At 30.6% G+C, this 23,947-nt stretch overlaps 1 protein-coding gene across 5 annotated transcripts in view; it reads left to right on the forward strand.

Moving 5' to 3' along the window:
• The window catches only part of HECTD1 (HECT domain E3 ubiquitin protein ligase 1), an 89,450-nt gene that overhangs the window by 37,538 nt on the left and 27,965 nt on the right, over window positions 1-23,947 (forward strand). For all 5 annotated transcript variants that reach the window (XM_031952261.1, XM_031952263.1, XM_031952264.1 and 2 more), the window contains exons 9-23: window positions 1,958-2,072; window positions 2,589-2,763; window positions 4,728-4,866; window positions 5,033-5,203; window positions 5,626-5,848; window positions 10,627-10,890; window positions 10,977-11,053; window positions 15,512-15,646; window positions 16,535-16,681; window positions 17,703-17,797; window positions 18,658-18,763; window positions 19,491-19,625; window positions 19,710-19,849; window positions 22,815-23,138; window positions 23,684-23,850. In XM_031952261.1, the coding sequence (XP_031808121.1) occupies window positions 1,958-2,072; window positions 2,589-2,763; window positions 4,728-4,866; window positions 5,033-5,203; window positions 5,626-5,848; window positions 10,627-10,890; window positions 10,977-11,053; window positions 15,512-15,646; window positions 16,535-16,681; window positions 17,703-17,797; window positions 18,658-18,763; window positions 19,491-19,625; window positions 19,710-19,849; window positions 22,815-23,138; window positions 23,684-23,850 (2,413 nt within the window). The remainder of the gene's footprint in view (window positions 1-1,957; window positions 2,073-2,588; window positions 2,764-4,727; window positions 4,867-5,032; window positions 5,204-5,625; window positions 5,849-10,626; window positions 10,891-10,976; window positions 11,054-15,511; window positions 15,647-16,534; window positions 16,682-17,702; window positions 17,798-18,657; window positions 18,764-19,490; window positions 19,626-19,709; window positions 19,850-22,814; window positions 23,139-23,683; window positions 23,851-23,947) is intronic.

Consider the following 23,947-nt stretch of genomic DNA (forward strand, 5'->3'; position numbering starts at 1 on the left):
ACATGTAAAAGTAGTTTTCAACATTTGTTTTTGTAAGACTTTATGTCCCAAAATTTTCTCCCCCTTCCTAAGATATCAAGTAGTCTGATACAGGTTAAATATGTGCATTTCTTTTAAATATATTTCCATATTTGTCATGCTGTGCAAGAAAAATCAGACCAAAGGGGAAAAAAACAGGAGAAAGAAACAAAACAAAAAAGTGAAAATAGAATGCTTTGATCCATATTCATTCTCTGTTGTTCTCTTTCTGGATGCAGATGTCATTTTCCATCCCAAATCTGTTGGGATTGCAGTGAATCACCTTATTATTGAAAAGAACCAAGTCCATCATAGTTGATCCTCACATAATTTAGTTGTTACTGTGTGTAATGTTCTCTTGGTTTTGCTCATTTCACTCAGCATCAGTTCGTATAAGACTTTTCAGACTTTTTAAAAATCAGTCAGTTAATCATTTCTTACAGAACAGCAATATTTCATTACATTCATATGCCATAACTTATTCAGCCATTCTCCAACTGATGGGCATCCACTCAATTTCAGTTTACTTTCCTACAATTGCAAAGTGATTTCCTGGAAGTAGAGGTCCAAGTATTTCATTTTCCTACTGAAGAACCTTGTGTAGCACCTTTTGTTTTTATAGATATATAAGATATATCTGATAATATATTGTATAATGTGTTACTATATATATAATGTGATAATATATAAACTTATGTTTTGAATTTAAAGCTCTTTACAGTCTGTCTTCAACCTTTCTTTCTAATCTTATATATTTCTCTAATACATGTAATTTTCAGATATTTCAGCCAACCTAAGCTTTTTATATTCTTCATACACATCATGAGATTTTTCTTCTCTGCTCCTTTGTATTAACTATCCCCCCATTCCCAAAATGTATTACCTTATTTTCCTTTAGAATTCTTATTTTCCTGTGAAACAGCTCCAGTATTATCTTTTACATGAAACCTTTCTTGACATCTGTTGTTAATAATGCCTCATCCTTCAAAAAATTACTTGTATGTACTTTTTGGTCTCAGGACTTTGAGGATGCTTAAAGAGCTTTTGTTTATCTGAGTCACATACACTGATATTTTACTGAAATTTATTAAATCTTTATTGCTTCATTTAAAATAAACTCATTATATCTTAGTCCATATATATTTATATATTTTTATGAAAACAACTTCTCCAAAGTAAAATTTAGTGGGAAGAGGGAGATTTTTTGCAAATCTCTTTAATGTATGATATAATAGAAGATAGATAGATAACTACTTCTGCTTGTTTGTGATGATATATTGTTTTGGTTGGAGTATATGATCTTATAGTTGGTCTTACACAGCTATGTGGTTGGAAAAAAAGATGTATATAATATTATAGTATTATTATGAAGCTAGTTTTTGTTCCCTGAAAATGGGCCTCAGGGATCATCAGGGATCTAAGAATTACACTTTGAGACTCATTGGATCAAAAGAAGCTGAAACTTGGAGTCAGGGAGAATAGTTAGGAACCTGTCAGATTAATTCAGGCACTAGTAATTAAGATCTGTAATAGGGTGGTGAGATTGACAATGCAAATGAACACATCTGAAAGACATTGTAAAAGAGGTATTGAGATATCTTGCTGTTGTTCTTCATGTAAGGAATAATACTATTAAAGTTTTAGTCCCAGGTAATTTGGAAAATGATGGTATAATTGTTAGAGATAAAAAACTTAGACATGGAGTGTTTTAGAGATATGATGATTTGACTTTGGAACATTTTTTTTTTTTTAAAGAGGACAAGCTGTCTTAAATAGAACATATGGTTTGAAATCTGGTACTAAAACTTAAATTTTAGGTTATTTGATGCTTATAAACCTAGGAACCAGAATTTTAATTCCTTTTAGTTATGGCTTTGTAAATTTCTCACAATATGCAACTAAAAATTATTGTTGCCAATTAAATTTTTTTTCATACTAGACCCTATTAAGACATGGTGCAAACCCTGACTTAAGGGATGAAGATGGAAAAACTCCTTTAGATAAAGCTCGAGAACGAGGTCATAGTGAAGTAGTAGCTATTCTTCAGTCTCCAGGTGAGTAATAACATTCCTTCCTTTTATTCATGTTTTTTAAACTTTCCAGACATTTTGGCTATTAGTTTTTTGCATGCATACTATAATGTGAAGTAGTTATTTAATCTTAGGTAACTAATAGTCTTACATATTATTTCAGGTTGGGGCTGCTTGACTTGAGTTACTTATAGTTTGGAGAGGTAAATTGGTTATTTCAGAGAATTAAATAATTGCTTAGTTGATAATTTTTTTCCCTTTATATTGTTATAGTATTTACATATAACTTCAAGTTGTCATTTTGTAATTATTTATTCCCGAAAGCTAAATTATTATTGGAATTAACAACTTTTAAAATATTGTATGTTACTAAAATGCATAGCCTAATAAATAAAAACAACTGAATCAGGATTTCAGTGACAGCATGAACTTACAAAGTAAGTGATAGTAAAACCCTAAATTTGATTAAATGCTTAAGATTTGTTTGTTATAAAAAGTTTCACAAATATAGTTTGTTGACCAATGCTTACTGGTTTAAAGGTGATTGGATGTGTCCAGTCAATAAAGGAGATGATAAAAAGAAGAAAGATGCAAATAAAGATGAAGAAGAATGTAATGAACCCAAAGGAGATCCAGAAATGGCACCAATATACTTGAAAAGATTATTGCCAGTATTTGCACAAACATTTCAGCAAACTATGTTACCTTCAATCAGGTAAATGCTTCATATGTTTATCATCAGTTTCTCACATTAATGTTAAGTTTGGGGTTATATGATTCTGTGACTCTTTAGGGAAACCAAATAAAGCTATTATTATAACTTTAGAAAAAAAGACAAAAGAAAACTTGAAGAATTTGTTTTTTAGGTACTTAATTACATTCCATTATTTACAATGCAGCTTAATTGTTCATCTTTAAAAATCCTCATTTCTTTTATGCTAAGTTCATCATTTGCCCTAAGTTTCAGATTAATTTCTCAAAATCCTTTATACACATTTCAATTGTTTTCTTATGATATTAATCCAAAATAGCAGGGTTTTGTGTTCAAATTATTACATGTATAACTTCCTTTATAAGCATTTCAACCTGTGAAGATCTTGGGAGAAATAAATTGTATACTACTGTTACTGTTTAACACTATTTAGTGATGTTCTTGGGCATAATTATCCAATAAATTTGTTCTTTAATTTGCCTTTTGAAAAATTTGTTTTGGGATTGCTTACAAACTGCTTATGTACTTTGTATTGCTGGGCTTTTAATATATGAGATGGAGTGTTTTTGTATGTTTATATCCTCCATATAAAGTTGTTAATTTTCATTTAAAAAATAATTCTTTCATTTGCTACATTGCCCGTTCTACCTACTCCTATCCCACCCTGTCCCATTCCCACCCTGGTAACACACACACACACACACACACACACACACACAGAGTCAAGAAGAGTATATCAACACATTGGTAATGTCTGAAAATGCCTTTTTCTGTACTTCTCCTGGAAGTTGTGAGGTTGGCCTCAACATTTTTTTTTTCAGTCAGTATTGATTATCAAAGTTCCCGAAATCTGTAATTCTTCTTTTTCTTTATGGTTATTTGTATAAATTGACTTACAAAATTTGTTTTGTACTGCATTAGTTCATGCAAGTCTGCCCAAGTTTTTCTGATTTCATATTTTTCATTTTATAAGGTGTATGGTAATATTCCATTACATTCATGAAGCATAATTTTTTTTTCCTATTTCCCAACTAAAGATTTATCAACTTTTGCTTTTAATAAGGAATTTTTCCCTTATTTTTTGACCTCCTTTGGAATGAAGGGAGTGTCTAGTAGGGAGTGGATTTTTTTCAATATAATTCCAGATCTATTTCTGGAATAGTTGGGACAATGTATCTTTTTTCACACAACCCCAGTATGTATCACTAATTTTCATTTTTTGAAATCTTTGCCATACATGTGGATTTGGAGTGAAACTCAAGAGTTTTAATTTCATTTCTCTTATTAGAGATTTGAAACCATTCTTTAATATGGTTTTGTATCAGCTATATATCTTTTGATAAATTGCTTATAAATATTCCTTTAACTTTTCCCACAATATGTAAAATTCTATGCCTTTTCCTAGCCTATAAACAAATGTTAAAATAAAAGGATTTTATCAAGAGGAAATTTTAAGTAAATTTGAATTAATGTCTCTGTCAAAAACAGACTAACAAACTAAGAATTATCTTTATATTAAATAGGTTTAAAGATAACTGAATATGAATATTCATACTTGGCTTAAACGGTTTTTTATATTAACAAAATCTTTTTAGTAGTAATGTTTCTTATTAAAGTCCAGTATCTTATGACACTTTAAATCTTTCATAGTTAAAAGATAGTGTTTTGGGAATATTTCAGAAAGGTTTAAAAGTAGTCATTATTGATAATAAATTATTACTACATGAAGGAAACCAAGAACATTTATAGCTAATCTTAAATATGTACCCAAGAATAGAAACTATTCTTTGTTTGCTTATGATTATCATATTTTATACTGTGACTTCATAGAGTTCTTTAGGTTTAATATATACACATGAATTTGGGAAGTTTTAAATATTTGTTACCATGCAGTTACTTTTGAGTGGTTTTATTTTTTTTTTTTTTTCATTTTAGTTTTATGGGAATAATTTGTTTTTATTTTAAAGGAAAGCAAGTCTTGCTCTCATTAGAAAAATGATTCATTTTTGTTCTGAAGCACTCCTTAAAGAAGTTTGTGATTCTGATGCTGGTCACAATTTACCTACAATACTAGTGGAGATTACTGCCACTGTTCTTGATCAAGAGGTAAATTATTTAATAAAACTTTTTTGCTTTTCATTTGCATATCTTTATAATTCAATTCTATATACATATTATAGAAATCATGTGATCTTCATAAGGTAAATGAAATTTAGTCAATCAGAAATAGTGAACTTGTTTTAATTACTTTATTTTTAAAATTTTTTCGTAGGATGATGATGATGGCCATTTGTTAGCCTTACAGATCATAAGGGATTTGGTAGATAAAGGTGGTGATCTGTTTTTGGATCAACTTGCCAGACTTGGAGTGATTAGTAAAGTGTCAACCCTGGCAGGACCTTCTTCTGATGATGAAAATGAAGAGGAATCAAAACCTGAGAAAGTAAGTAGTCTTCAAAGCAAAATTATTATAAAGTATTTTTTTTTTGGAGAAGAAACATGCTTGTTCCTGTGTAATAATACATTTAAAAGGTGACCATAAAGCTTGTCAAATGAGAGATGTTAAGTAACATGCATCAGATAGTTATTTAATGGAAGATTTAGGACTAGAATCTTATCTTCTGACACCTTGTCTTAGTGTCACTGATTTTACATATTCATAATTTAATTAATTGTAAATACTTGTCATATTTATAGAAAGTTAATTCCTTTTATATATATCCACATGTATTTGCCTCTATTTGAATGTTTAGAGGTTCTTTTATATCCTAAATATGTCATTTGTTGGTTAGATTTTACATTAGATTTAAATTGTTGTAATTAAGATTATTTTCCTTGTTTCATTTAACTTTCTTACTTGTATAGGAAGATGAACCACAGGAAGATGCTAAAGAATTGCAGCAGGGTAAACCATACCATTGGAGAGATTGGTCAATTATTAGAGGAAGGGACTGCTTATATATCTGGAGTGATGCAGCAGCTTTGGAATTATCTAACGGCAGCAATGGGTGGTTCAGATTTATCTTGGATGGAAAACTTGCCACAATGTATTCCAGTGGCAGTCCTGAAGGTGGATCTGATAGTTCAGGTAACAAATTACTTTTATCCTAAGGTTTGTTTTCCATGTTTTTAATGTTAGTTTATGTAAAGAAGTGACTTTAAAAAAAAAATTCCCAATGCTGTCATGGATATATTAATCATCCAAGTTCCATATTATTAAGCAGAGCCAGCATTCAAACCTGGATTCTTTGCCTCTACAGCTAACTGTAATCCTACTACACTGACTTTTTTTTCATCGATTATAAGATTTTTACATATCTTATGAGTAAAGTTTACCTGTGGTATGCTAGCTTCGTGCTACATATGTGAGTCCCAGAGAAATAGTATTTACATATGTAGTCTGCTTTACTCTTTGGTGAATCGTGGTTGTACTCATGACTTATCCATGTACTGTGGATAAAGCATCTCGGGTGGCACCCACAGCCCCACTTTTCTCTCTGGTCTGGCTCATTCAGTTTATCCAGAATAGGTCAAAGATATATTTCCTTCCTACCCAATTAAATGGAACCCAATCAACTGCTCTATTATGTTGCTACTGTCAAACTATATCTAGTTGTTTTTTAAAAATAATGTTTGTTTGTTTTTCTAGTTACATGTAAAAACGATTTTTTAACATTCATAAAAATTTTGATTTTCAAATTTTCTTCCTCAACTCTCCCTTCCTAAAATGAATGACTTGACATAGGTTACAATGATGCAAAACATATTTCTTTATTAATTGTATTGTAAAAGAAGACACTGATCAATAAGAGGAAAAAAAAACCATGAAAAAAATTAAGTGAAACATTGTATCCTTTGATCTGCATTCAGAATCCATGAGTTCTTTTTTTGAATGTGGATAACATTTTTTATCATGAGTCCTTGAATCATTTTATTGCTATTATGTACAGTTTTCTCCTGGTTCTTCTCACTTCACTTTGCAACAGTTCATGTAACTTTTTCTGGGTTATTCCTGAAATCAGCATTGAAATTTACATTCATATTCCACAACTTGTTCAGCCATTCCCCAGTTGATGGGCATTCTTTCAATTCTTTGCTACCACAAAGAGCTGCTATAAATCTTTTTGTACAAATAGTTGCTTTTCCCCTTTTTTAGATCTCTTTGGAATAGTGGTGGTATTGCTGGATCAAAGGGTGTGCACAGCTAAAGAGTCTAGTTCTTTAGACATTCTTTCAAGGTTTTAGTGGTAAACAGGAATAATCAAAACACTATATAGAAGATAAGTTGTAGGAATTAATGTAACATTTAATATAAGGCAAGAGCAAGAATAATCAAGTTATAAAAATTCACTTATTAACACTCATCAGCCAAAAAACACAATATGGGAGAAAGATGAAAAGTGGGTAAATAGAAGATTTATGATGTAAGGAGGCAGATAAGTAGGGAAAGTGATATCTGGAGTAGCTCATGACTCTGGGAGTTAGGCCTTAATATCCTGAGTCTGTTTAAATAACACTTTGCCATACATCCTGACAGTTAAAAATCCTTATCTGCTCCTCTAGTGAACTTTATGGCTTTCCTGTTGGGGGTTCCTGCTAGCCTTTTCTACTACTCTTGGGGTGTCCAAACAATGACAAACTTTAAGTACATATCCACTCTTGGTAGAATGTTGAGAATATTATGTTCTACATCACATTCATATACTATAATCTCTTAAAATATTTTCCAGTCTAATTTATTCTAATTTTTTTATCACCACAAAAAAAAAAAAAGCTGCTATTTTTGTAAATGGTTCTTTTTTCCCACTTTTCTTTGATTTTACTTGTAATTCCTGGGCCAAAGGGTACGCATAGTTTAATAATCTTTTGGGCATAATTTCAAAATGCTTTCCAAGATGATTGGTTTCTATGTTTTGCCTTCAATATATTGTACATTTATCTGTTCTACTGATCTTTATACTTCTCTATTTCTTATCAAATTTTTACTGATTTCTTTATAGCTTGAGAATAGTTTGAGATCTGGTACTGCTTGGCTCCCTTCCTTTCAACTTTATTCTGTTGATTCCCTTCATATTCTTGATGTTTTTTTTTCTTCTAAATGAATTTTTGTGTGTATGTGTATATATTTTAGAATTCTATAAAGTGATTTTTTGGTAGTTTGGTATAATGCTGAATAAATGAATTAATTTAGTAATTTTATCATATTTAGTAGACTCCCTCTAGTTTATGTGCATTATAGATCAGGATTTGTTGTCAGATAAATACTATTTGTTATATTGAGGAAAATTCCATCTATCCCTGTTTTCTATTGTTTTCTTTTTTTTTAATCAGAATTACTTTATTTTGTTAAAATCTTGTTCTTTATCTGTTGGTATAAATCTTATATTTTCATTCTTCTAGTTACTAATATGATCTGTTCATGTGTATACATTTTCTAAAAAATGAACAACAACAAAAAAATGAACCGGTTTTGCACTCCTGGTATAAATCCATGCTTTTTGTGGTATCATGCTGTAGTTTCCTTGCTAATATTTTATTAATAAGATTTTTGCATCAATATTCAATGGTGACGTTGATCTATAATTTTCTCTGTTTTGACTCTGCCTTGGTGTAGATATCAAGACCATGGTTGAGTTAAAAAAAGAATTTGGCAAGATTCTTTCTCTTAGTATTTTTTGAGACAATTTATTGTTGGAATTTGTTTTTCTATAAATCCATATGTGCTTGGTGGTTTTTTTGCATGTAGAGTTCATATATGGCTTGTTCTGTTTTAAGAGAGAATTATTGTAATCCTCTGTTACCTGTTTTCTTTATATGGACATTTTATATTTCTGTAACTATTTATCCATTGCCCATATTTGTTAATGTTTCCGCTTTTCTGCATTTGTTTTTGGTGTTTTTAAACCCCATCATGTAGTCATTTTTTGTGAAGGTACATATGCAGCTGAGAAAAAGGCTATATTTTCCTTTCTTATTTATAACTCTTTAGAAGTCTGTCATCTCTAAAGTTTTCTAAATTATTGTTCAGTTCCTTCATTTATTTTTTATTTAATTCTTGGTAAAACTTGTTTGAGAAGAATGAATTGAGGTCCTGTGGTATTAGAACTTTTAATGCTTTATTTTCCCCTGTAATTCAGTTAGCTTTTTCTTTAAGAATTCAGATGTTATATTTAACATATGTTGGATTACTTGCTGTCTAGAAAGGGGTAGGGAGAAGAGAAGGAGAAAAAAAATTGGACCACAACGTTTTGCAAAGGTGAATGTCGAAAACTTTCTATGTGTTTATTTTTAAAATTAAAAAGCTTATTAAAAAAAAATTCAGATGTTATGTAGTTTCTTGAAGAATTTCCTTTTAGGAATTCAGGTGTTATTTATTTGCTGCATATGTGTTTGGTATATTCATATTTTCTGTGATACTTTTAAGAGAATTTAGTTTTTTTATCTATTTTTAGTTGTATTGGTCTATTTTGTGCTGTTGCTTTTTTTGAGCCCTCTGAAAAACAAATGTCCTTGTTACATGTTTAAACTAAATTATTATAATTTTCTCCCTCATTCTAAGGATAAATAAAATAATAAATAAAGTTGTAATTTGTAGCATTTGCTTATTTCTGAGGTAAATTATCACACCTAAAAAATTTGAACTGGCACCCCTAGTAGTGTAAGGACAGTCCTGCCTTTTGTACCCATTTCCACATCCTGTAATCGTTGGAGCCCCTATGACTTCTTCATGCTTCCTCTGTTTCCTACTCTGGTTCATAGTCTTTGTCTATTTTCAGTCTTTGCATGACCTGTCCCTTTTATCTGCATATCTTTCTGTCTTAGACCTATTTGGTCTGAAAAAATGACTCACTTATTTTTTTTCCTTGGATTTCCTCTTTAGATTTGGTCTGGTGTGCTTTCTAAATCTCTGTGGATGGGTTATTTTAAGACAATAGTTTGTCTTTTTAAGACAATATCTATGTTGCTTGTCTACTCTAACTTTGTCTCTTTTGCTCCTCTCCCACTCCCATTCCTTTCCCTTTCAAATAATATTGATTCCAGTTTGACCAGTCAGTTCTCAACAAAGATGATCTTTTCTTTTCTGTTTCTTCCTCTCATACCAGTGAGTGCATCAGAGGGCAACCCAATCACCCCTCTCTAGATGATATGCTAGATAGAATGCTGAGCCCAGTTAGCCACATTAGAAGGATTCATCAGGATGCTTTCAGCATCCTGTCCAACTTTGAGGTAGCCCTCAAAGCTTACTTGCTTAACCTGACTTACTTAGCCTGACATTTTAGGTTATTCTGTCCCCCATAAGCAGTTTTTCTTACAATTTTTTGTGACTGGTCTGGGACTCCCTTTTTCAGCTTCTTCCTCTTTTTTCCTTTCCATACCTTTTTTTGTTGAAGCTGCTTCTGTGGTTTCTAATTTTTCCTCATAAACAATAGTTGGTTACTAATTAATGACATGAAATGTATGATTCCAACCATGCTTATGTAATCTTCCCATACTCTATAAACAGTTATTCGATTTTTTTTTAATCTTTGAAAAAATGAAAATAGTTTTATGCATAATCATCATTACTTCAGTCATTGTTTTGCATTCCAAAATGGCTTCTCAGGTGCATTTATCTAAAGGACAATTCTCTCTTGGGTCCTCACAATAGTCTGGAGCTCCATTGTCTTATTTGAGAGGCACTTTTCAAATTGATTTCATATAATTATATAATTTCATCATACAGATTTTTTTTTTGGACAATTCTGGCATTGAAAACATTCATATGAAAAAGGAATTACTCTGTTATTATGGAAATATCTTGTAAAGAAAGACAAAGCTTTAAAAAGACAAAAGCATTAAAAGTAACCACTTTTTTTTTCTTTATAGAAAGCAGAAGTGAGTTCTTAGAGAAGTTGCAAAGAGCTCGAAGCCAAGTAAAACCATCCACTTCAAGTCAACCGATACTTTCAGTTCCAGGACCCACTAAACTTACTGTAGGAAATTGGTCACTTACATGTTTAAAAGAAGGAGAAATTGCTATTCATAATTCAGATGGTCAACAGGCTACAATATTGAAAGAAGACCTACCTGGTTTTGTCTTTGAATCTAATAGAGGAACAAAACATTCATTTACAGCTGAAACCTCTTTGGGTAAGTATGTTTGTATTAAAATTTTGACAAGTAAGAATTCATGTAATACCTATATTCTGTATGATGATATTGTATCTTTTTTGTAGGGTCAGAATTTGTCACTGGCTGGACTGGCAAAAGAGGAAGAAAATTGAAATCTAAGTTAGAGAAAACAAAGCAAAAGGTATTTTTCAAGAAATTGTTTTTCTCTTTGTATCAAAATTACTCCCAATAAAGTTTTAAATTCCTTATTACGAAGGTTTGAGTAAAGTAAGTTTTATAATATAATTTTTGCTATTTTTTCCTTTTTATATTTACTATTTTCATTTAACTGTCTTCTAACTAAATCTCTTAGCTTTAAATATTCTTGTCTAAATAACATATTAATAATGGTGATAAAAACTTGCAATACAGCAAATAGTTTAGATCTAAAATTTAGAGAGTTTTTTTTTGGAGGGAGAGATCTTAAGAGATCTAAGTTTTACCACTGATGATGATAACTTAATTGACATAATTTTTTTTTTAACAGAAATTGATATTTCTTATCCCTAGTGTGATTGTGATCCTATAATTTCTGCATGATAGAAATGAGCAGGAAAGGCATTTAGATTTGTAAAAATATTTGACCTCTGTGTTTGTTTTATATCATCATAGTTCTTAAAAGTATTATGAGTAATAATAAACTATGACCAAGTGGGATTTGTACCAGAAATGCAAGGCTAGTTCAGTATGAGGAAGATTATCAGCAAAATTGACCATATTAATAACCAAGTTAACAGAAATCATATGATTATCTGAATAAATGCAGGAAAAGGCTTTGATAGAAACACTCATTTCTATTAAAAACACGAGAGAGCATAGCAGTAAATGAGGTTTTCCTTAAAAAGATAAGTAGCAGGGGTAGCTAGGTGGTGCAGTGGATAGAGCACCAGCCCTGAAGTCAAGGAGGACCCGAGTTCAAATTTGGTCTCAGACACTTAACACTTCCTAGGTGTGTGTGACCCTGGACAAGTCACTTAACCCCAGTTGCCTCAGGGGGAAAAAAGTAGCATCGATCTAAAACCATCAGCAAGCATTATATATAATGAAATAAGCTAGAAGCATTTCCAGTAGGATCAGTGATAAAACAAGGTTGCCCGTTATCACCACTATTATTTAATAATGTACTAGAAATGTTAGTTTTAGCAATAACAAAAGAAAAAGATTGAAGGAATTAGAGTAGGTAATGAGGAAACAAAAGTAGCACCCTTTGCAGGTGATATGGCAGTATATTTAGAGAATTCTAGAGAATCAGCCAAAAGCTACTAGAAGCAATTAGCAACTTTAGCAAAGTTATAGGATATAAAATAAATCCACATAAATCATTAGCATTTCTATATGTTACTAACAAAGCCTAGCAACAAGAGATAAAAAGAGAAACCCCTTTTAAATTAACTGTAGACAATATAATATATATGCAAGTCTATTTGCCAAGACAAAGCCAGGAACTATTTGGACACAATTACAAAACATTTTTCACACAAATAGTTAGATCTAAATAATTGGAAAAATATCAATTACTTGTGGGCAGGCTAATATAATACAATATATGTTATTTATAATAAAATGACAATTCTGCCCAAAATTCATTTGGGAGGAATTTCGAGGGAATTAATGAAAAAGATGTGCAAAGAAAAGTAGTCCAGCTGTACTATATGTAAAACTATATTATAAAGTCACGGTCATCAAAATCATTTGGTATTGGCTAAGAAATAGAGTAGTGAATCAGTAGGATAGATGAAGTTCATAAGACACAGATTACTATAGTAATTTAGTATTTGATAAACCTAAAAACTTAAGCTTCTGGATAAGAATTCACTATTTGACAAAAATTTCTGGGAAAACTGGAAAACAGTATGTCAGAAACCAGGCATTGACCAATAATATCTAATACCCCAATCCAGGATAAGGTTGAAATGGGTTCGTGGGTTAGACATAAAGGATGACATTATAAGCGTATTTGGAGAACAAGGAATAGTCTAACACTCAGATCTGTGGAGAAAAGAGGAATTTATGGTCAAAGAAGAACTAGAGAACATTATGAAGTGCAAAATGGATAATTTTGATTACATTAAACAAGTGTTAAGGGTAGACTATCATGACTAAAATTTCTTCTATTTTGGAATGTGACAAATCTTTTTGAAAATAATATCTCTTTAATATAGGTGGCCATATTCCACAGGGAACTTTTTTATAGCATATTTTTAACATATTTTAACATTTATAGCATTTCTCTAGGACTTAAAATGATAGCTAAATTAAATGTGTCTTTGTATTTGTGTGCATTCCATTGCATGCACAGAAACACATTAAGAGTTTCATTATTAAGTAGCCACTGTTTTGTGAAAATGATGTCCCGTTGAGGTAAATGTTTAAATAGTATCATAGCACTTTGATAATTTGTTTTAATTCTTTTTTATTCTATATTTATGATAAGATATTCTTTATTGTGTACCTTACTGTATCTTTCACAGTTTTTTGCTGATATGTAGAAAGATTGTTAAAAAAATAATAATAAAAGGTATTAAGTGATAGTTGGGAGACGAAAAGGGATAATTTTTTTCCTTTTAACATTACCACTCTTGTGTAGATTATTTTCAATTGTAACTAAAATACGCAATATTGGTTCTCCATGGTTCCATGAACTTCAAATCATGGTTTTCATTTGTAGAAATTTTTATTACAGGATAATTCTTAGAAAATATATGATACCTTAAGTTTGCTTTGGAATCTGTGCTATTTTTATTGAGCTAATAATTCTTTTTATTTTCTCCTACAAATAGTCATTATTCAGTTTGAGAAGAAAATCACATCCTAAAAGTTTAAAATATGTAGAAGTTATATAGATTAATAAGATATAAACTAAGGCTAAATCCCATGAAAAATAAGATGATTGGAACTTCAAAAAAAGTTTTAAGTTTTTATTGATAATTGTTTATATCACCTTATTTCTTTCATCACTTTATTAGAGCCATCTATTGTAGAAAACATAAAATAAGAAAAAAAATTAATGAAAATTGAGTACATCATCTAAGCCTGATAGTCTGTGTATTATTCAATATCCTTATCCTTCCACCTTTGTTTAGAAGGGAGGGAGATGCATTCTCATATTCGTTCTTTGAAATTGAGCTAGGCCATTATATGTTCTTAACATTCATTTTTCATTTTGTTGTTGGTGGCCAACTTGCTGTTTTCATTGTTGTTGTTATTGGATCAATGTTTTGCTTGCTGGATTGTATTTGTTTCATCTTACATCAGTTCATATAAGTTTTTCTAATTTTTCCTGTACTCTTCTTTTTATTTTATTATTTTTATCTTCCCCAGGTACACATGAACACTTTTAAAAATCATACATTTTCATTATTTTTTATATATTTGCATATGAATCTTGTTGGGAGCAAAATATCAGGACAAAAGGGAAAAATCATGGGGTGGAGGGAGGTTAAAATAGTATGTGGTGATCTATATTTAGTCTCCATAATTCTCTTTCTGGATGTGAATGGCATTTTCCATCCAAAATTTATTGGCATTGCCTTGGATCACTAAACCACTGAGATGAACCAAGTCTGTCATAGTTGATTATCGTACAGTGCTGCTGTTGCTGTATATGTTTTCTTGGTTCTGCTTGCTTACTTCATTCAGCATCACTTCATCTTTCCAGGGTTTTCTAAAATCAACTCATAATTTTTTATGGAACCGTAATATTCTGTTACTTTTATATACTATAACTTAATTCAGCCATTCCTTAATTGATGGACATCTACTACTCATATTCCAATTCTTTGTCACTACAGAAAGAACTGCTACAAACATTTTTGCTCATGTGGGTCCTTTTCCTTCTTTTATAATTTCTTTGGGTTACAGACCCAGTAGTGGCACTGCTGGATCAAAGTGCATACCCTTTGGGTTAATATCCCTTTGGGTATAGTTCCAAATTGCTCTCCAGAATGGTTGGATAGTTCACAACTCCACTAATACTGCATTAGTGTCCAGTTTTCCCACTTCCCTCCAATATTTATCATTATCTTTTCCTGTCATCTTATAGGTAATCTCATAGGTATGATGCATTTCTCTAATTAACAGTAATTTAGAGCATTTTTTTCATATGACTATAGATGGTTTTAATTTCATCTGAAAATTTTCTGTTCATATCATCTAACCATTTATCATTTGGGCCCTCTGGAGTCTATATATCCTTTGTAGTAATATTCTATTACATTTGTGTATCATACTTTTGTTTGTTTGTTGTTTTTGCTCTTCATCAATTGATAAGCTTCTGTTTTGTTTCCAGAAGAACATAGAATCTTAGTAACTAAAAATATTTCCTCCAGTAGTAATTTTGCTTAGTAATATATTGTTAGGCAACCAATACTCATAATTATGTCAGAAATTTTACATGCACAAGTAAAAGTAATGGATCTTTTTTTTAAGTTGATAGGAAAAACCAAGTTTTCCATGACTGTTAAAGCTCTAATATTTTATGAAGAGTAAAAAAATGATAAGGGAAATTTGTTAAATGTGTTGAAAAAAATTTATTGTTATTAATTTTTTTTTTTTTTTGGTGTGTGTGTGTGTGTGTGTGTGTGTGTGTGTGTGTGTGTAGGTACGAACTATGGCCAGAGATTTGTATGATGATCACTTTAAAGCTGTTGAAAGCATGCCTCGAGGAGTAGTAGTAACACTTAGAAACATAGCAACCCAATTAGAATCATCTTGGGAACTTCATACAAACAGACAAGTGAGTTTTAACAACTAATAAATTTTAACAAAAACTTTACTTTTTTTCCTCATGAACTTGACAAATCAAAAAATGAGTAATCCCAGATGAAGAACAGGAAAAAGGACTGCTTATGATACTTAAAGGTCTTCCATTCATTAGATAAAGTTTGAGATTTTTTTCCCCCTAAAATATTATCACATTTAGTATTTTAACAGTGTTCTTTGTTTTTGTTCCCTTCTCAATATGCTTTTTTTCGTTGTGTTTTTTTTCCAAAATATTTTATTGGCACTTTTCTTTTGTTATCTCTTATCACTATCTCACCAACCCTGTCTCCCCAAACTTTCTTTCCCCTCGCACCTTTTTTCCAAATGAAAATCTCTGCCTTAACTATTTAAGCCATACAAATCCTTAAATTGACAGTCTCTGAAATTTTCTCATTCTATATCTCTTAGCATCAACTTTGAAAGTGCATGATTTTTTATTAGTCTTGGGGAGTTTTTGTTGAAGTTTTCTCCTTTTTTCTCTGAATCTTTCATTTCTTATAATTTCTTTTTTTTTTTTTTTTTTTTTGCTGAGGCAATTGGGTTTAAGTGACTTGCCCAAGGTCTTCCTGACTTCAGGACTGGTGCTCTATCTACTGTCCACCTAGCTGCCTCTAAATCCAAAGATTTAAAAAAGAAATCATTTTACAGGTTCATTATTAGTTTAATATGTTTAGATTTTCATGTCAAAACAACAAACTTTATTAAGCTGAAGTGGAATTTCCCCCCATTTTTGTATTCAGTATATAAACATAATTTGCATGTAATATAGAAATTCATTTGTTAGTAGGGCTAATAACTTTTGAATTAAAATAGGAACTTTGGCCTTTACTTATTTATTTCTTTACTATGTTTTTTCCTTTAGTGCATTGAGAGTGAGAATACTTGGAGAGATTTAATGAAGACAGCTTTGGAAAACTTAATTGTACTCTTGAAGGATGAAAACACTATCTCACCATATGAAATGTGCAGTAGTGGTTTGGTGCAAGCACTTCTTACAGTTTTGAATAATGTAAGTCTGTTCTTGAATATAAGAAATACAGGACTTATAAAATTTTTGCTACTTGTAACCCCTTTTTGCCTGAGAAATCTTACATGATGCTAGATACATAGTATATAAAATAGATGTGCAATTTAAATATTTACTATTAATAAATCATAATTCATTTTAAAGATGAAAAACTTGCATACTAATAAGATGAATGTGCTTATTTATTTTCATATAAAGAATTAACTCTTGACAGGGTATTTGATACTTTTACTGTTGCCAAAATTTTCATGATTCCCCCATTCAGTTATACAGACCCATTTCAGTACCTACAGTTTAAGAAGCTTTGCCATAGTAAATGACATCACTATCTATTATTATTAGTTATAATAATAATAATGAGTCACTATTTATACATCAGTATTTAAAATTCTCATTCTCTATAGTAAAGAATTTATTTTGCCAAGTTATCCTCAGAAACTAAAATATTAAAAGTATTTATTATAAACTATGTAATACCTGATTTTAAAAAGTTCAATAAAATAAAAATTGAGTAATAAATTTATTGACCTCTTTTTTGTTTTTCAGCTCTAATGAATCTAATTTTTTTCCTTTTCCTAATAATTGGAATAATATTTTAGTCTAGAGTTTTATCTAATTTATTGGTTCACTTCACATAGTGATAAAGATAAATAAGATAATTGCTGATGGTTTTCCATGTCCCTCAAAACTAGCTTATGACTTTCCATAAAGAAAATTAATCATTTTTGTCTCTAATAAACATGATATATAGCCCTGTTGATCATTGTTTTGAATTTCTCTAAAATTTAATCAACCCTTAGTTTCTTTATACTTTCTTATGTAGTTATCATTTTACTAATGTAATTTAGTTAGAAGAACTGCCTTATAAGGAATTTCATAAAAGACCTTTAGATAATAGAAATATATTTGTCTCATAAATATATTCTGTGTATTTTATTTTCATGACCCCAATGAAAAAAGAATACTGTCTATAGTTTATTATATAAGATTGTTTTTCTTTTAGAGCATGGATTTAGAGGTGAAACAAGATTGTAGTCAGCTAGTAGAGAGGATCAATGTTTTTAAGACGGCCTTCAGTGAAAATGAAGATGATGAAAGGTAAAAACCACTTTTTCATTTAATTACTTACACAGAATAATGTAGTTGCTTAAATAGTTCCTTGTATGTTGCTTGCCCTTAATGAATAAATTTAAGTACCTTGTTCTTTATGTTTGTGTTTTAAAAAAAAAAAAAACTCCCGATATTGTAGAAAGAACTTTTGTTGACTATAATTGGGGAGTTCATGTCCTATTTCTGAAATGGACTTTCTACATGATCAGGACAAGTCTCTTAATTGCTGTGAACTTCAATTTCTTTATGCAAAAAAGGGAATAGTTTTATCTAGAGCAACATAACCATCTTGGGATATAATACATTTAATATTCTTTACATACTTTAAAATATTTCTCTATACCAAATTTGTCTTGTAGTAATGGTTTAATAATTGAATTAAAGAAAGTATATGTGTATTTTTCTTCATCTGTTATTTGAAAATCAAAACCAGTTTTGAGTTACACATTACTTATGCAATGGAAACAAATGGCAGAGAAGGATTTTCTTTGACAGCACAAATCTACAAATTATTAAAGCTTATTTAGATCTATGAGAAATAAAGTTGAACTATGCATAGATGCCTGTGATTCCTTAGAAATTTGCGAAAAATAAAATATGATTTCATCATGCAGAGAAAGCAGCATGACTGCAAGGTCTTTATTTAGTAGACAAGTAAGAAACCTGAATCTTTGGGTTTTAACATTTCCTTAATAAATTCCCTCATTTGGTTCAGTTTCTATTATTTTATCCAATTGGACAATAGCTATTAGAGAAGTATTTTAATATAATTCTGTTTTTTTTATCCTTTATTCAAACAATATTTTGAAATTATTATACTCTTTTAACATTTGCTTTTATCTTCATAGCCGTCCAGCAGTTGCATTAATTCGTAAATTAATAGCAGTGCTAGAATCTATTGAACGTCTACCTCTTCATTTGTATGATACTCCAGGATCTACATATAATCTCCAGGTAATCATAGACTACATAAGCTATTAAAAATGGTGAATGTTTATAGCTAAGCTGCCTATCCTTTTGCTTAAAGGTTTGTTTTTCTTTTAATTGACATTCTTGATTTTGTCAAACTTTTAAGATTTTAAATTATTTCAGGCTCATATCCTTTTTGTAAATTGCTGTATTAGTACTTTCAACTTTTATTTCTTTAATAAATTTACAAAGGAATATTTTTTGTTACACACAAAAAAAAATACAGTTTTAGATTCAAGGTTTTGGATTTTAGAGATAATTTTTTCCCTTCAGCAATCTTTTTATGATACTGTGATACTTGTTAGAAATTTACTTTCAGGGCAGCTAGGTGGTGCAGTGGATAGAGCACCAACCCTGAAGTCAGGAGGACCCGAGTTCAAATTTGGTCTCAGTCACTTAATACTTCCTGGCTGTGTGATCCTGGGCAAGTCACTTAACCCCGATTACCTAAGCCCCTCCTCCCCCCCAAAAAAGTTACTCTATTGAAATTATGTGAGAATTCCAAGCAATTAATAGTTTGCATATGAACTGTGGTTTTCTTGATAGTACCTGTTAATTTTACATTTATCTTGTTTTGAGAATTAATAAAAATGCTTCACTTTTACTGTTGATGTGGTTTTCAAAAACTAGAGTAAAATGATTAGTTATATTTCATAATTCTAGACTAGCAAGGCATTTTCTGAACTATTTTTTCTGTACTTGTTTTAAAAAGATATTGACAAGAAGATTACGATTTCGTTTGGAACGTGCATCTGGGGAAACATCATTAATAGATCGAACTGGAAGAATGTTGAAAATGGAACCCCTGGCAACAGTTGAATCTTTAGAGCAGTATCTCTTGAAAATGGTGAGCTTAATTTATTTATTTTTTTGTCTAGTTGAAGATAATGGAATTATTTGGATTGATATCATCTACGTTTCTTGTTTTCAGGTAGCAAAGCAGTGGTATGATTTTGATAGGTCATCTTTTGTTTTTGTTCGAAAACTACGAGAAGGGCAAAATTTTGTCTTCCGGCACCAGCATGATTTTGATGAAAATGGAATCATTTACTGGATTGGGACAAATGCTAAGTAAGCAAACTGTCTTTTAATGTATGCTAATTGTAATCTTATTTTGAAAGCTCCATGATTTCACAACAGTATACCTTCTCCTGCCAATATCTATGCATATCAAAATCACTCAAATCTCATTACTGCTCTTATACATGTTTTTCCACAGTTTCTTTTTAAGTACTCTTTCCTAGGGAAAACTGTAGTACCATTTTTTGCTATTTAAACATTTGAATTTTAGAATCAAAACCTATCCATGTGTTTTTCTTTCCTTTCACAAAATAAACCTATTTTGTTATGCCAATTAACATACATGATCATACAGCTCTTTTCTGCCTTTGGTATAATAACTTGAACATAAATAGTCATTGGCAACAAACTAATAGTATTTAGTGTTTGTCTATCATTCTGCAGGTATTTATTAAGTTCCTATTTACCATGCACTGTGCTGTGTGGTAAATACATGGCTACAAAGAATGAAACAATTCCACTGGCAAGGAGTTTTTTTCCTACTCCAGGAGACAAATATATATGTGATTTTATGTAGTACAAATAGAAATGAAAAAATATAAATATATACAAAGTCATTAGATACAAGGTCGTTTAGGAGGACGGACACTAGCAGTTGGGCAGAGGATATCAAGAAAGGCATTATGAAAATTAGAGTGCTTGAGCTATGTCTAAAAGGAAGAGAAAAACTCCAAGAGCCTACATTTTCACAGAGAATTGTATATCATTCAAAACATTTGAATTTTTTATTTCTTAAGTGACTTTGTTAACCAAGGGGTGATGAAAGACTGAACTAAGGTGGTAACTTTGTAAGTAGAATGACTTGGATTTAGAAGATGCTCTGAAGGAAGATGTGACAATATTGTGGAATGAGGGAACATGGGGAATTCAGAGTAATGCCAAGCATATACACTTGAGAAATTAGGGGAAAAAATGGGACCTTTTACAGAAACTGATAAGTTTAGAAGGGGGGGAAGTTTGTGGAGAAAGATAATTAGTTGCTTTGGATATGTTAAATTTAAATATATCTGGGATACAAGTTTGTAATGTCCAAATAACATTTAATTATAGGACTAGCTATATTGTACTGGGAGTCATCTCCATAGAGATGATAGTTAAATTCCCTGATGATTTGATTGAATGAAGTCAGCAAGAGAGTGTAAAGAGACTACCTGATTCATGTTCTTGTAACTTTACATTTGTTGATGTTCTCTGATTGACAACCTATATTAATACTATAGATTACTTCTTGCTCTTGGTTGTATAGACAAGAGACCTTCATTTTGTTTTTATGTTGTATGTATTCACACCTTTTATAATCAACATTGTTTGAGATACTCATTTGAGTGGAAAATGAGCCTGTAGAGAGTTTGGTGTAAAATCTACTTGTCAAATTATTCAGGTGTGTGTGTGTAGATTAAAATTGAAATCTTAAAGAGAGAAAATGATTCTTTATCTGCTACCACTTCTATATTATTGAAAATAGATGCAGTTTTCCAAGTATAATTCAGTAAGAGTTCCCTGTTTAAGTCATTTATGAGTCCAGTTCATTGTATACATGTGACACCTATTCTAAACATCATAGCCTTCCTAACGTTATTGGCAATAATAATTGATCTACCACATTTAGACCTTATTGCTCCTGTCCAAATCTATTGTGTAAATTAGAACTATTAACTTAAAATTGAAAAGGACTCTGGGTCCTGATTTAAAACATAAAATAATCTATACTAGGTGGGAAAATAAGGTAATAGTTTTAAAAAGCTCTCAGAGAATTGGCCAATTTAAAATCATATTTGAAGATCTCAAATAAGGGAATCATCCAAAACAATGGAAAAGGTCATAAATGAAATCTTTACCCAAAAATTTCCTGTCTTTAGCTTCACCTCTGTGTAATGTATCTTCAAAGCTGTCAAAACAATCTAGTTCCTTATTACCTATATGATAATTACAGTAGAATATAAGCTCTTTTAATTTAGGGACTATCTTTCTTTGTTTTTGTTTCTCTGGTGCTTGATAAAATTTCTTACATATAGCGTTATTGTACATTGCTTAATGATTTTTGATCAATTTAACTTCTGTTTGTCTACATCTATATCTAGATAAATGGGATACTTTTTTTCCCCCTTTTTAACACTTTGTTGATTTTCTGGACATTGTTGAACAAGAAAAGTTTTCTGGTCAGTCATATTTATCATGGAGTCTTATGAAATTAGGAAATAATCTAAGAAAATCTCTCTGAGGAGAAATAGTCTGAAAAAAGATCTTTAGGATTTACTTTTGGTCTTAAGTCAAATGCCATAATTTATATTGTTGGCCACACTCATTTTTTGTGTGGCCATATAAATATAGTAAATTTTTTATAAAACAATGTTTTTTTTCTCTTCTCTCATATTTTCATTGAGCAAATTTGAGTTGCATGCAAAAACCATTTTCCACAGTTTATGTACAAAGCATATAAATCACTATTAGTTAAAGACCCTTTGTTTTTCTGAGGTTGGTAGGTGGGTGCATATTTGTAAAGACCCCATTTGTGTTACCTTAATCTCTTGGGGCTCATTTTTTCCTCAAATGCAAACATCTTTTCTCAAACAATATAAAAACTGAGAGATGAATTTTGCAAAGTGAAGATGAGCTTCAAGATTCATCAGTAACTTTCTGCGATACCAAGTCTAACTGTCAGTTAGAGGAGATAAGCAAAGTTATGGTAGAATCACCCAGGTTTTAACAATTGTTTTAAATATATTCAAATGCATTTAATAATTAGTCATATCCAAAGATGATGAAAACATTAAAATTTATGAGTTTGAATAATATTGTGAGCATTGCTCCCTGTAACATTTCCATTTTAACTCATAGTTGTGTCTCCTTTTTATTGTAAAAAATTAATTAATTAATTAATCATAAATAAATAATAAAGGAAATCAGTAAAACTAGCACTAACAGTTTCCTAATATTTTATTTTATATCTGTTTAGAACTGCATATGAGTGGGTAAATCCAGCAGCCTATGGCTTGGTGGTGGTAACATCATCAGAAGGAAGAAATCTGCCTTATGGTCGCTTAGAAGACATCCTAAGCCGGGATAGTTCAGCGCTTAATTGTCATAGCAATGATGATAAGAATGCTTGGTTTGCCATAGATCTTGGTCTATGGGTAATTCCATCAGCATATACATTACGACATGCTCGTGGTTATGGAAGATCTGCACTTAGAAATTGGGTTTTCCAAGTTTCCAAAGATGGACAGAACTGGACTACTTTGTATACACATGTTGATGATTGTAGTCTGAATGAACCAGGGTTAGTTGAAGATTGGCTTTACAAATTGGGAAACTTTGTTTCTTTATAATATAGTATTTTAATAATACTTTTCTGTGAAATTTTTAGGAAAACGTTTTGTAACAGTAACTGTGTTGGGAATTTGGAATATATTCATTTAAAATATGCTTTTAACTTGTATTTTAGGATATTAAATTGTGTATTAAAGACACAGAACACTCAAATCAGTCACAAACATTTTTAAGCACTTAATATATGCTAGACACTGTTCTAAGCACTGCTTTGAAGTTAGTTTAAATACATTGATAGAAATTATTATATTTTTGCATTTTGCATATCAAATCTATTTTGAGGGCTTTATTTTTTTCCTGGGTTAATAACCCCATTATTGTAAGGAATCTTATATATTAATTTCTTAGGGGAATTATATACAGTTTTAATGAACTGAGCAGTTCTGCCCTTTTAACTTGTGGGTGATCCTATTTTTTAATGACGATTTACAACATTAATTAACTAACAGTATTTTGAAGTTCATTTTAAAATATGTTTTCTCAACTTTTAAAAAGGTCAACGGCAACATGGCCTCTTGATCCTCCAAAAGATGAGAAACAAGGATGGAGGCATGTGAGAATCAAACAAATGGGAAAGAATGCTAGTGGCCAGACACACTACCTCTCCTTATCTGGATTTGAACTTTATGGCACTGTGAATGGAGTGTGTGAAGATCAGCTTGGTAAAGAAATGATATGTAGTAATTTCTTCTAATGTTGATTTAAAAATTAATAGTTTCAAATGTGGGTTTTTTGTGACAGTATTGGAATCTTTTTTTA

The sequence above is a fragment of the Sarcophilus harrisii genome, chromosome 2 (assembly GCF_902635505.1).
Source record: "Sarcophilus harrisii chromosome 2, mSarHar1.11, whole genome shotgun sequence".
NCBI lineage: Eukaryota > Metazoa > Chordata > Mammalia > Dasyuromorphia > Dasyuridae > Sarcophilus > Sarcophilus harrisii.